The 11,742-nt window shown below is 39.6% G+C and overlaps 1 protein-coding gene across 1 annotated transcript in view; it reads right to left on the minus strand.

The window, feature by feature from the left end:
* Window positions 1–5,022, minus strand: part of LOC131939803 (uncharacterized) — a 34,242-nt gene extending 29,220 nt beyond the window's left edge. Inside the window, exon 1 of the mRNA XM_059298349.1 lies at window positions 4,897–5,022. Within this exon, the coding sequence (XP_059154332.1) occupies window positions 4,897–5,018 (122 nt within the window). The 5' untranslated portion in view covers window positions 5,019–5,022. The remainder of the gene's footprint in view (window positions 1–4,896) is intronic.
* Window positions 5,023–11,742: the final 6,720 nt, after the last annotated feature.

Raw genomic sequence — 11,742 nt, forward strand, 5'->3', positions numbered from 1 at the left:
TCAGTAACTCTCAACACAAAAGCAATTTACCAGAACAAAAGGCCTTTTATTCTCCTCAACAGGAGACTTAAATTTCACCATGTCGGAAAAAAAACCTATTGCATTAATGTGCATGTTGAAATGTTCACAAGTTAAGAAAACTTTGAAAATATGAACACAAACGTCTAGAATGGTGTTAATAGTTAAAGGATGTTGGAATAATTCGCATTAGATTGCAAGCAACTCTAGTCACGATAAAGAAAGTAGGCGTGTCGTAAACAACTAACGCAGAAATAGAACTATTTTGCTGGAAATAACAGAATCTATTTATATCTGACCCGATAGTTTGGCTCTGGAAAACAATTGGTCTTCTGTTTAGCTAACATATGGGATGTTGTGTTTAGCCAACATATGGGATGTTGTGTTTAGGCAACATATGGGATGTTGTGTTTAGCTAACATGTGGGATGTTGTGTTTAGTGAACATGTGGGATGTTTTGTTTAGCTAACATATGGGATGTTGTGTTTAGGCAACATATGGGATGTTGTGTTTAGTCAACATATGGGATGTTGTGTTTAGCTAACATATGGGATGTTGTGTTTAGCCAACATATGGGATGTTGTGTTTAGCTAACATATGGGATGTTGTGTTTAGCTAACATATGGGATGTTGTGTTTAGGCAACATATGGGATGTTGTTTTTAGCTAACATATGGAATGTTGTGTTTAGCTAACATATGTGATGTTGTGTTTAGTGAACATATGTGATGTTGTGTTTAGTGAACATATGGGATGTTGTGATTAGCCAACATATAGGATGTTGTGTTTAGTGAACATATGGTATGTTGTGTTTAGTGAACATATGGTATGTTTTGTTTAGTGAACATATGGTATGTTTCGTTTAGCCAACATATGGGATGTTGTGTTTAGCTAACATATGGGATGTTGTGTTTAGCTAACATATGGGATGTTGTGTTTAGCTAATATATGGGATGTTGTGTTTAGCCAACACATGGGATGTTGTGTTTAGCTAACATATGGGTTGTTGTGTTTAGGCAATACATGTGCTGTTGTGTTTAGCTAACATATGGGATGTTGTGTTTAGCCAACATATGGGCTGTTGTGATTAGCTAAAATATGGGATGTTGTGTTTAGTGAACATATGGGATGTTGTGTTTAGGCAACTCAGTTACTCTTTGGACTTTGTTAAAAGTATACATTTTCTACATAAATTCCATTTCGTTCGGGAGATATGCCTGGAAGAAAGAAACACTGACAGAAAAACTCGGGGGGGGGGGGGGGGTGGAGGTGGTGAAAATTTCGATTTTATATTTTTTATCCGATTACAATACTTCCTTTATACTTCGTGTACGAGAAAGTAAAAGTAAAAAGTCGATTTGACTACACGAATGACGGGTTCGAGTTTCAGCCATACACACCCTATCGGCCAATGTTTTATTACCACGCCTGATTAAATACATTTTATCAACAATAAATGATATGAATTAGGGAAGTTTAAAAATACGTCTAGTCTTTATTCAGTTGTTAGATTGACTTTATGGTTAGCACAATACGTTCAATTGTTTTTAAAGAGAAATCTTATAAGGAAATTAAAAAGTATAAACTCCACTGAAAATTTAGATAAAGAAAGTATAAAAATAATGTTCAAGTTACATTTGTGTAGGCTATGAATGTGTGAATGTGTGTATATTACTCGGGGTATTTGTAAAGATAACTAAGGTATAAAGTACATGTACTGTCTACATTTTAGTCACTGGGATTTTAAAATAATAACACAGGAATTCTGTGCTAAAATTGTAAAAAAATATAACCTGTCGATTATTTATTCCATTTCTTTTAAACGTGATCAAGTGGAGACAACTAAGGACTAAAATAATCAAGTGGAGACAACTAAGGACTAAAATAATCAAGGGGAAACAACTAAGGACTCAAATAATCAAGTGGAAACAACTAAAGACTAAAATAATCAAGTGGAGACAACTAAGGACTAAAATAATCAAGTGGAAACAACTAAGGACTAAAATATTTACTTTAAAATCCCGATCAGTAGCTTGTGATTTTAACTACAATTAGCGAATGTCTGCCTCATGTCAGAGGTCAACTCCTCTCAGGTGGGATACAGATGTGACCACGTGACCTGACTAACTCAGACGCCTGGCTGTTCCAGTGGTCGGTAATATTTAACCCCGTTATCTAGAGTTTCATACTAGCTTATTAAATATTGTAAGATCTTGGAGGGCTTGCCAGCAAGTCCTGAGTTCAAATCCCATGCTCGAGTCCTTAGATTGTCCTTAAATTGTCCTTAAATTGTCCTTAGATTGTCCTTAGATTGTCCTTAGATTGTCCTTAGATTGTCCTTTGATTGTCCTTAGATTGTCCTTAGATTGTCCTTAGATTGTCCTTAGATTGTCCTTAGATTGTCCTTAGATTGTCCTTAGATTGTCCTTAGAATGTCCTTAGATTGTCCTTAGATTGTCCTTAGATTGTCCTTAGATTGTCCTTACATAGTCCTAATGTTATCGTAATGTTTTAATTCATCTCACTAACTAATTTATTATCTAAAAATATTGACAATAAAATAGTCGTGTGTTATCTTCTGCAGTAGAATTATTTGGAGTAGCTGCTTTAGTAGTTAGTCAAAAGGAACTTTCATTTAGGATCAAAAGTCCACCACCACAGAGAGAGAGAGAGAGAGAGAGAGAGAGAGAGAGAGAGAGAGAGAGAGAGACAGACAGACAGACAATGTGACCAGTAAAAATTTGTAAAAAGGAACTTGTCTACAAATAATTATTTAATTATCTGCAACTGTGTTAAACAATCCACAGTGTGATGTGTTAAGAGCAGTTAAAACCACATACATGAAAAGTATTTTGTTAACAGTGACATCTCTCTCACATGACCACTGACATCTGTCTCACATGACACTGACATCTGTCTCACATGACACTGACATCTGTCTCACATGACACTGACATCTGTCTCACATGACACTGACATCTGTCTTACATGACCACTGACATATGTCTCACACGACACTGACATCTGTCTTACATGACCACTGACATATGTCTCACATGACACTGACATATGTCTCACATGACACTGACATCTGTCTCACATGACACTGACATCTGTCTCACATGATACTGACATCTGTCTCACATGACACTGACATCTGTCTCACATGACACTAACATCAGTCTCACATGACACTAACATCTGTCTCACATGACACTGACATCTGTCTTACATGACCACTGACATATGTCTCACATGACACTGACATCTGCCTCATAAGAACACTGAGAGACTAGTTAAAACTTAACCAAGTCAGACATGCATGTTAGTATTTTATTTTAGCAAACTTAATTTCAAACTGTAGTGTTCGGGTGCTAACTAAACATCCTGTCGATGTACCCTCTCTAAATCTCTCACACACCTGCTGTCTACCCTCACTAAATCTACCACACACCTGCTGTCTACCCTCACTAAATCTACCACACACGTGCTGTCTACCCTCACTAAATCTCTCACACACCTGCTGTCTACCCTCACTAAATCTCCCACACACCTGCTGTCTACCCTCACTAAATCTCTCACACACCTGCTGTCTACCCTCACTAAATCTCCCACACACCTGCTGTCTACCCTCACTAAATCTCCCACACACGTGCTGTCTACCCTCACTAAAACTACCACACATGTGCTGTCTACCCTCACTGAATCTACCACACATGTGCTGTCTACCCTCACTAAATCTCCCACACATGTGCTGTATACCCTCACTAAATCTCCCACACCTGTGCTGTCTACCCTCACTAAATCTACCGCACATGTGCTGTCTACCCTCACTAAATCTCCCACACATGTGCTGTATACCCTCACTAAATCTCCCACACCTGTGCTGTCTACCCTCACTAAATCTGCCACACACCTGCTGTCTACCCTCACTAAATCTCCCACACACGTGCTGTCTACCCTCACTAAATCTCTCACAAACGTGCTGTCTACCCTCACTAAATCCCCCACAAACGTGCTGTCTACCCTCACTAAATCTACCACAAACGTGCTGTCTACCCTCACTAAATCTCCCACACACGTGTTGATCAGTCATGAGCAAGATCCGTCTCCCCCACTGAACGGTATCTGTACCTGGGATGCTGACCAGTCTTGTACAGGTAGAGACCAATGCCGAATACAAACATCGTTACACCTATGACCCCAGCCAAAGCCGCCTCGGCCACCTGAGGAGCGTACTTGATGGGAGACCGTTCGTCCACCATAGACGCGTACGACATTAGCGCCATGCAGTCACTCAGGTAAAGAGCTTTAGAATCCCTGAAGTTGGTAAAGAAGTCAAAGTTCCACATGACCAAATTTATGCCGTTCTGGCAGTACTGGCCGTCGTTGGCCCGCACTGAAATACACCTGTTGACGTCATTCACGTGCTTGCTGTACACGTCAGCAGACGGCTGGCCGCATGTGGCCGTGTGGTTGCCCGGAAACCACTGGCAGTATGAAGCGCTGTAGGCAGCGGGCACGGCTTGAACCTTTGCGACCTTGTCTAGTTTAAACCACGTTAAATTGCCCGGAGTTAAGCCAAGGTACCCCAGCTCTTCTTTGTCGGCTTTTATAAATTCCATATTACAGTAAATATTCACTCGGCAGAAACAAAAATCTAATAATCTGTTGATAAATAATTCAGAGGAGTGTTAACTTTCAAGATATTCATATATATATATATATATACATATATATATATATATATATATATATATATATATATATATATATATATATATATATATATATATATATATATATATATATATATATATATATATATATATAAAACAAGGACGATACCATTTTAAAATCACCACGTGAAAGTCCTTACGTGCCATAGTCATCTTCAATGAAGACCAGAGATGTGTTGATTGAAGCGAATGTAAAGACTAGGATCTCGCCTTCTGCGAGAGACAACATCAGTCCTAGCAGAAGGCATACTTGTGACGTCATCTTCTCTTACAGCTGGTGGAATCAGATCAGACCTGACTCTGATGTAGTGTCATGGTTAGGGTAGGACAAATGTTAGTGTCATGGTTAGGGTAGGACAAATGTTAGTGTCATGGTTAGGGTAGGACATATGTTAGCGTCATGGTTAGGGTAGGACAAATGTTAGTGTCATGGTTAGGGTAGGACATATGTTAGCGTCATGGTTAGGGTAGGACAAATGTTAGTGTCATGGTTAGGGTAGGACAAATGTTAGTGTCATGGTTAGGATAGGACAAATGTTAGTGTCATGGTTAGGGTAGGACATGTTAGCGTCATGGTTAGGGTAGGAATAATGTTAGTGTAATGTTTAGGGTAGGACATATGTTAGCGTCATGGTTAGGGTAGGACAAATGTTAGTGTCATGGTTAGGGTAGGACAAATGTTAGTGTCATTGTTAGGATAGGACAAATGTTAGTGTCATGGTTAGGGTAGGACAAATGTTAGTGTCATGGTTAGGGTAGGACATATGTTAGCGTCATGGTTAGGGTAGGACATATGTTAGTGTGATGGTTAGGGTAGGACAAATGTTAGTGTCATGGTTAGGATAGGACAAATGTTAGTGTCATGGTTAGGATATGACATATGCTAGTTTCATGGTTAGGGTAGGACATATGTTAGCGTCATGGTTAGGTTAGGACAAATGTTAGTGTCATGGTTAGGACAAATGTTAGTGTCATGGTTAGGACAAATGTTAGTGTCATGGTTAGGATAGGACAAATGTTAGTGTCATGGTTAGGGTAGAACAAATATTAGTGTCATGGTTAGGGTAGGACAAATGTTAGTGTCATGGTTAGGGTAGGACAAATGTTAGTGTCATGGTTAGGGTAGGACAAATGTTAGTGTCATGGTTAGGGTAGGACAAATGCTAGTGTCATGGTTAGGGTAAGACAAATGTTAGTGTCATGGTTAGGGCAAATGTTAGTGTCATGGTTAGGACAAATGTTAGTGTCATGGTTAGGGTAGGACAAATGTTAGTGTCATGCTTAGGGTAGGACAAATGTTAGTGTCATGGTTAGGGTAGGACAAATGTTAGTGTCATGGTTAGGGTAGGACAAATGTTAGTGTCATGTTTAGGGCAAATGTTAGTGTCATGGTTAGGACAAACGTTAGTGTCATGGTTAGGGTAGGACAAATGTTAGTGTCATGGTTAGGGTAGGACAAATGTTAGTGTCATGGTTAGGGTAGGACAAATGTTAGTGTCATGGTTAGGATAGGACAAATGTTAGTGTCATGGTTAGGGTAGGACAAATGTTAGTGTCATGGTTAGGGTAGGACATATGTTAGTGTCATGGTTAGGGTTGGACAAATGTTAGTGTCATGGTTAGGATAGGACAAATGTTAGTGTCATGGTTAGGATAGGACATATGCTAGTTTCATGGTTAGGGTAGGACAAATGTTAGTGTCATGGTTAGGTTAGGACAAATGTTAGTGTCATGGTTAGGACAAATGTTAGTGTCATGGTTAGGGTAGGACAAATGTTAGTGTCATGCTTAGGGTAGGACAAATGTTAGTGTCATGGTTAGGGTAGGACAAATGTTAGTGTCATGGTTAGGGTAGGACAAAAGTTAGTGTCATGGTTAGGGTAGGACAAATGTTAGTGTCATGGTTAGGGTAGGACAAATGTTAGTGTCATGGTTAGGGTAGGACAAATGTTAGTGTCATGGTTAGGGCAAATGTTAGTGTCATGGTTAGGGTAGGACAAATGTTAGTGCCATGGTTAGGGTAGGACAAATGTTAGTGTCATGCTTAGGGTAGGACAAATGTTAGTGTCATGGTTAGGGTAGGACAAATGTTAGTGTCATGGATAGGGTAGGACAAATGTTAGTGTCATGTTTAGGGCAAATGTTAGTGTCATGGTTAGGACAAATGTTAGTGTCATGGTTAGGGTAGGACAAATGTTAGTGTCATGGTTAGGACAAATGTTAGTGTCATGGTTAGGGAAGGACAAATGTTAGTGTAATGGTAAGGATAGGACAAATGTTAGTGTCATGGTTAGGAAAGGACATATGCTAGTTTCATGGTTAGGGTAGGACAAATGTTAGTGTGATGGTTAGGGTAGGACAAATGTTAGTGTCATGGTTAGGATAGGACAAATGTTAGTGTCATGGTTAGGATAGGACATATGCTAGTTTCATGGTTAGGGTAGGACATATGTTAGCGTCATGGTTAGGGTAGGACATATGTTAGTTTCATGTTTAGGGTAGGACAAATGTTAGTGTCATTGTTAGTGTAGGACAAATGTTAGTGTAATGGTTAGGACAAATGTTAGTGTCATGGTTAGGTTAGGACAAATGTTAGTGTCATGGTTAGGACAAATGTTAGTGTCATGGTTAGGGCAGGACAAATGTTAGTGTCATGGTAAGGGTAGGACATATCTTAGTGTCATGGTTAGGACAAATGTTAGTGTCATGGTTAGGTTAGGGCAAAAGTTAGTGTCATGGTTAGGACAAATGTTAGTGTCATGGTTAGGGTAGGACAAATGTTAGTGTCATGGTTAGGACAAATGTTAGTGTCATGGTTAGGGTAGGACAAATGTTAGTGTCATGGTTAGGGTAGGACGAATGTTAGTGTCATGGTTAGGATAGGACATATGTTAGTGTCATGGTTAGGGTAGGACAAATGTTAGTGTCATGGTTAGGGTAAGACAAATGTTAGTGTCATGGTAAGGACAAATGTTAGTGTCATGGTTAGGGTAGGACAAACGTTAGGGTCATGGTTAGGGTAGGACAAATGTTAGTGTCATGGATAGGGTAGGACAAATGTTAGTGTCATGGTTAGGGTAGGACAAATGTTAGTGTCATGGTTAGGGTAGGACAAATGTTAGTGTCATGGTTAGGACACATGTTAGTGTGATGGTTAGGGTAGGACAAATGTTAGTGTCATGGTTAGGGTAGGACAAATGTTAGTGTCATGGTTAGGGTAGGACAAATGTTAGTGTCATGGTTAGGACAAATGTTAGTGTCTTGGTTAGGACAAATGTTAGTGTCATGGTTATGACAAATGTTAGTGTCATGGTTAGGGTAGGACAAACGTTAGTGTCATGGTTAGGGTAGGACAAATGTTAGTGTCATGGTTAGGGTAGGACAAATGTTAGTGTCATGGTTAGGGTAGGACAAATGTTAGTGTCATGGTTAGGACAAATTTTAGTGTCATGGTTAGGACAAATGTTAGTGTCATTGTTAGGGTAGGACAAATGTTAGTGTCATGGTTAGGCTAGGACAAATGTTAGTGTCATGGTTAGGCTAGGACAAATGTTAGTGTCAGGGTTAGGGTAGGACAAATGTTAGTGTCATGGTTAGGGTAGGACAAATGTTAGTGTCATGGTTAGGGTAGGACAAATGTTAGTGTCATGGTTAGGGTAGGACAAATGTTAGTGTCATGGTTAGGACACATGTTAGTGTGATGGTTAGGGTAGGACAAGTGTTAGTGTCATGGTTAGGGTAGGACAAATGTTAGTGTCATGGTAAGGGTAGGACAAATGTTAGTGTCATGGTAAGGGTAGGACATATGTTAGTGTGATGGTTAGGGTAGGACAAATGTTAGTGTCATGGTTAGGGTAGGACAAATGTTAGTGTCATGGTTAGGGTAGGACAAATGTTAGTGTCATGGTTAGGACAAATGTTAGTGTCATGGTTTGGACAAATGTTAGTGTCATGGTTAGGGTAGGACAAATGTTAGTGTCATGGTTAGGGTAGGACAAACATTAATGTCATGGTAAGGGTAGGACAAATGTTAGTGTCATGGTTAGGGTAGGACAAATATTAGTGCCATGGTTAGGGTAGGACAAATGTTAGTGTCATGGTTAGGACAAATATTAGTGTCATTGTTAGGGTAGGACAAATGTTAGTGTCATGGTTAGGACAAATGTTAGTGTCATGGTTAGGGTAGGACAAATGTTAGTGTCATGGTTAGGGTAGAACAAATGTTAGTGTCATGGTTAGGGTAGGATAAATGTTAGTGTCATGGTTAGGACAAATGTTAGTGTCATGGTTAGAACAAAAGCTAGTGTCATGGTTAGGGTAGGACAAATGTTAGTGTCATGGTTAGGCTAGGACAAATGTTAGGGTCATGGTTAGGACAAATGTTAGTGTCATGGTTAGGATAGGACAAATGTTAGTGTCATGGTTAGGGTAGGACAAATGTTAGTATCATGGTTAGGGTAGGACAAATGTTAGTAACATGGTTAGGATAGGACATATGTTAGTGTCATGGTTAGGGTAGGACAAATGTTAGTGTCATGGTTAGGGTAGGACAAATGTTAGTGTCATGGTTAGGGCAAATGTTAGTGTCATGGTTAGGGTAGGACAAATGTTAGTGCCATGGTTAGGGTAGGACAAATGTTAGTGTCATGCTTAGGGTAGGACAAATGTTAGTGTCATGGTTAGGGTAGGACAAATGTTAGTGTCATGGATAGGGTAGGACAAATGTTAGTGTCATGTTTAGGGCAAATGTTAGTGTCATGGTTAGGACAAATGTTAGTGTCATGGTTAGGGTAGGACAAATGTTAGTGTCATGGTTAGGACAAATGTTAGTGTCATGGTTAGGGAAGGACAAATGTTAGTGTAATGGTTAGGATAGGACAAATGTTAGTGTCATGGTTAGGAAAGGACATATGCTAGTTTCATGGTTAGGGTAGGACAAATGTTAGTGTGATGGTTAGGGTAGGACAAATGTTAGTGTCAAGGTTTGGATAGGACAAATGTTAGTGTCATGGTTAGGATAGGACATATGCTAGTTTCATGGTTAGGGTAGGACAAATGTTAGTGTCATGGTTAGTGTAGGACAAATGTTAGTGTCATGGTTAGGACAAATGTTAGTGTCATGGTTAGGTTAGGACAAATGTTAGTGTCATGGTTAGGACAAATGTTAGTGTCATGGTTTGGGCAGGACAAATGTTAGTGTCATGGTAAGGGTAGGACATATCTTAGTGTCATGGTTATGACAAATGTTAGTGTCATGGTTAGGTTAGGGCAAATGTTAGTGTCATGGTTAGGACAAATGTTAGTGTCATGGTTAGGGTAGGACAAATGTTAGTGTCATGGTTAGGACAAATGTTAGTGTCATGGTTAGGGTAGGACAAATGTTAGTGTCATGGTTAGGGTAGGACGAATGTTAGTGTCATGGTTAGGATAGGACATATGTTAGTGTCATGGTTAGGGTAGGACAAATGTTAGTGTCATGGTTAGGGTAAGACAAATGTTAGTGTCATGGTAAGGACAAATGTTAGTGTCATGGTTAGGGTAGGACAAACGTTAGGGTCATGGTTAGGGTAGGACAAATGTTAGTGTCATGGATAGGGTAGGACAAATGTTAGTGTCATGGTTAGGGTAGGACAAATGTTAGTGTCATGGTTAGGGTAGGACAAATGTTAGTGTCATGGTTAGGACACATGTTAGTGTGATGGTTAGGGTAGGACAAATGTTAGTGTCATGGTTAGGGTAGGACAAATGTTAGTGTCATGGTTAGGGTAGGACAAATGTTAGTGTCATGGTTAGGACAAATGTTAGTGTCTTGGTTAGGACAAATGTTAGTGTCATGGTTATGACAAATGTTAGTGTCATGGTTAGGGTAGGACAAACGTTAATGTCATGGTTAGGGTAGGACAAATGTTAGTGTCATGGTTAGGGTAGGACAAATGTTAGTGTCATGGTTAGGGTAGGACAAATGTTAGTGTCATGGTTAGGACAAATTTTAGTGTCATGGTTAGGACAAATGTTAGTGTCATTGTTAGGGTAGGACAAATGTTAGTGTCATGGTTAGGCTAGGACAAATGTTAGTGTCATGGTTAGGCTAGGACAAATGTTAGTGTCAGGGTTAGGGTAGGACAAATGTTAGTGTCATGGTTAGGGTAGGACAAATGTTAGTGTCATGGTTAGGGTAGGACAAATGTTAGTGTCATGGTTAGGGTAGGACAAATGTTAGTGCCATGGTTAGGACACATGTTAGTGTCATGGATTGGACAAATGTTAGTGTCATGGTTAGGGTAGGACAAATGTTAGTGTCATGGTTAGGGTAGGACAAACACTAGTGTCATGGTAAGGGTAGGACAAATGTTAGTGTCATGGTTAGGGTAGGACAAATATTAGTGCCATGGTTAGGGTAGGACAAATGTTAGTGTCATGGTTAGGACAAATATTAGTGTCATTGTTAGGGTAGGACAAATGTTAGTGTCATGGTTAGGACAAATGTTAGTGTCATGGTTAGGGTAGGACAAATGTTAGTGTCATGGTTAGGGTAGAACAAATGTTAGTGTCATGGTTAGGGTAGGATAAATGTTAGTGTCATGGTTAGGACAAATGTTAGTGTCATGGTTAGGACAAAAGCTAGTGTCATGGTTAGGGTAGGACAAATGTTAGTGTCATGGTTAGGCTAGGACAAATGTTAGGGTCATGGTTAGGACAAATGTTAGTGTCATGGTTAGGATAGGACAAATGTTAGTGTCATGGTTAGGGTAGGACAAATGTTAGTGTCATGGTTAGGGTAGGAGAAATGTTAGTAACATGGTTAGGATAGGACATATGTTAGTGTTATGGTTAGGGTAGGACAAATGTTAGTGTCAATGTTAGGGTAAGACTAATATTAGTGTCATGGTTAGGACAAATGTTAGTGTCATGGTTAGGGTAGGACAAATGTTAGTGTAATGGTTAGGGTAGGACAAATGTTAGTGTCATGGTTAGGACACATGTTA

This window comes from Physella acuta, unplaced genomic scaffold (genome assembly GCF_028476545.2).
Source record: "Physella acuta isolate Inbredline_101_S28 unplaced genomic scaffold, ASM2847654v3 ptg000019l, whole genome shotgun sequence".
NCBI classification, from domain to species: domain Eukaryota; kingdom Metazoa; phylum Mollusca; class Gastropoda; family Physidae; genus Physella; species Physella acuta.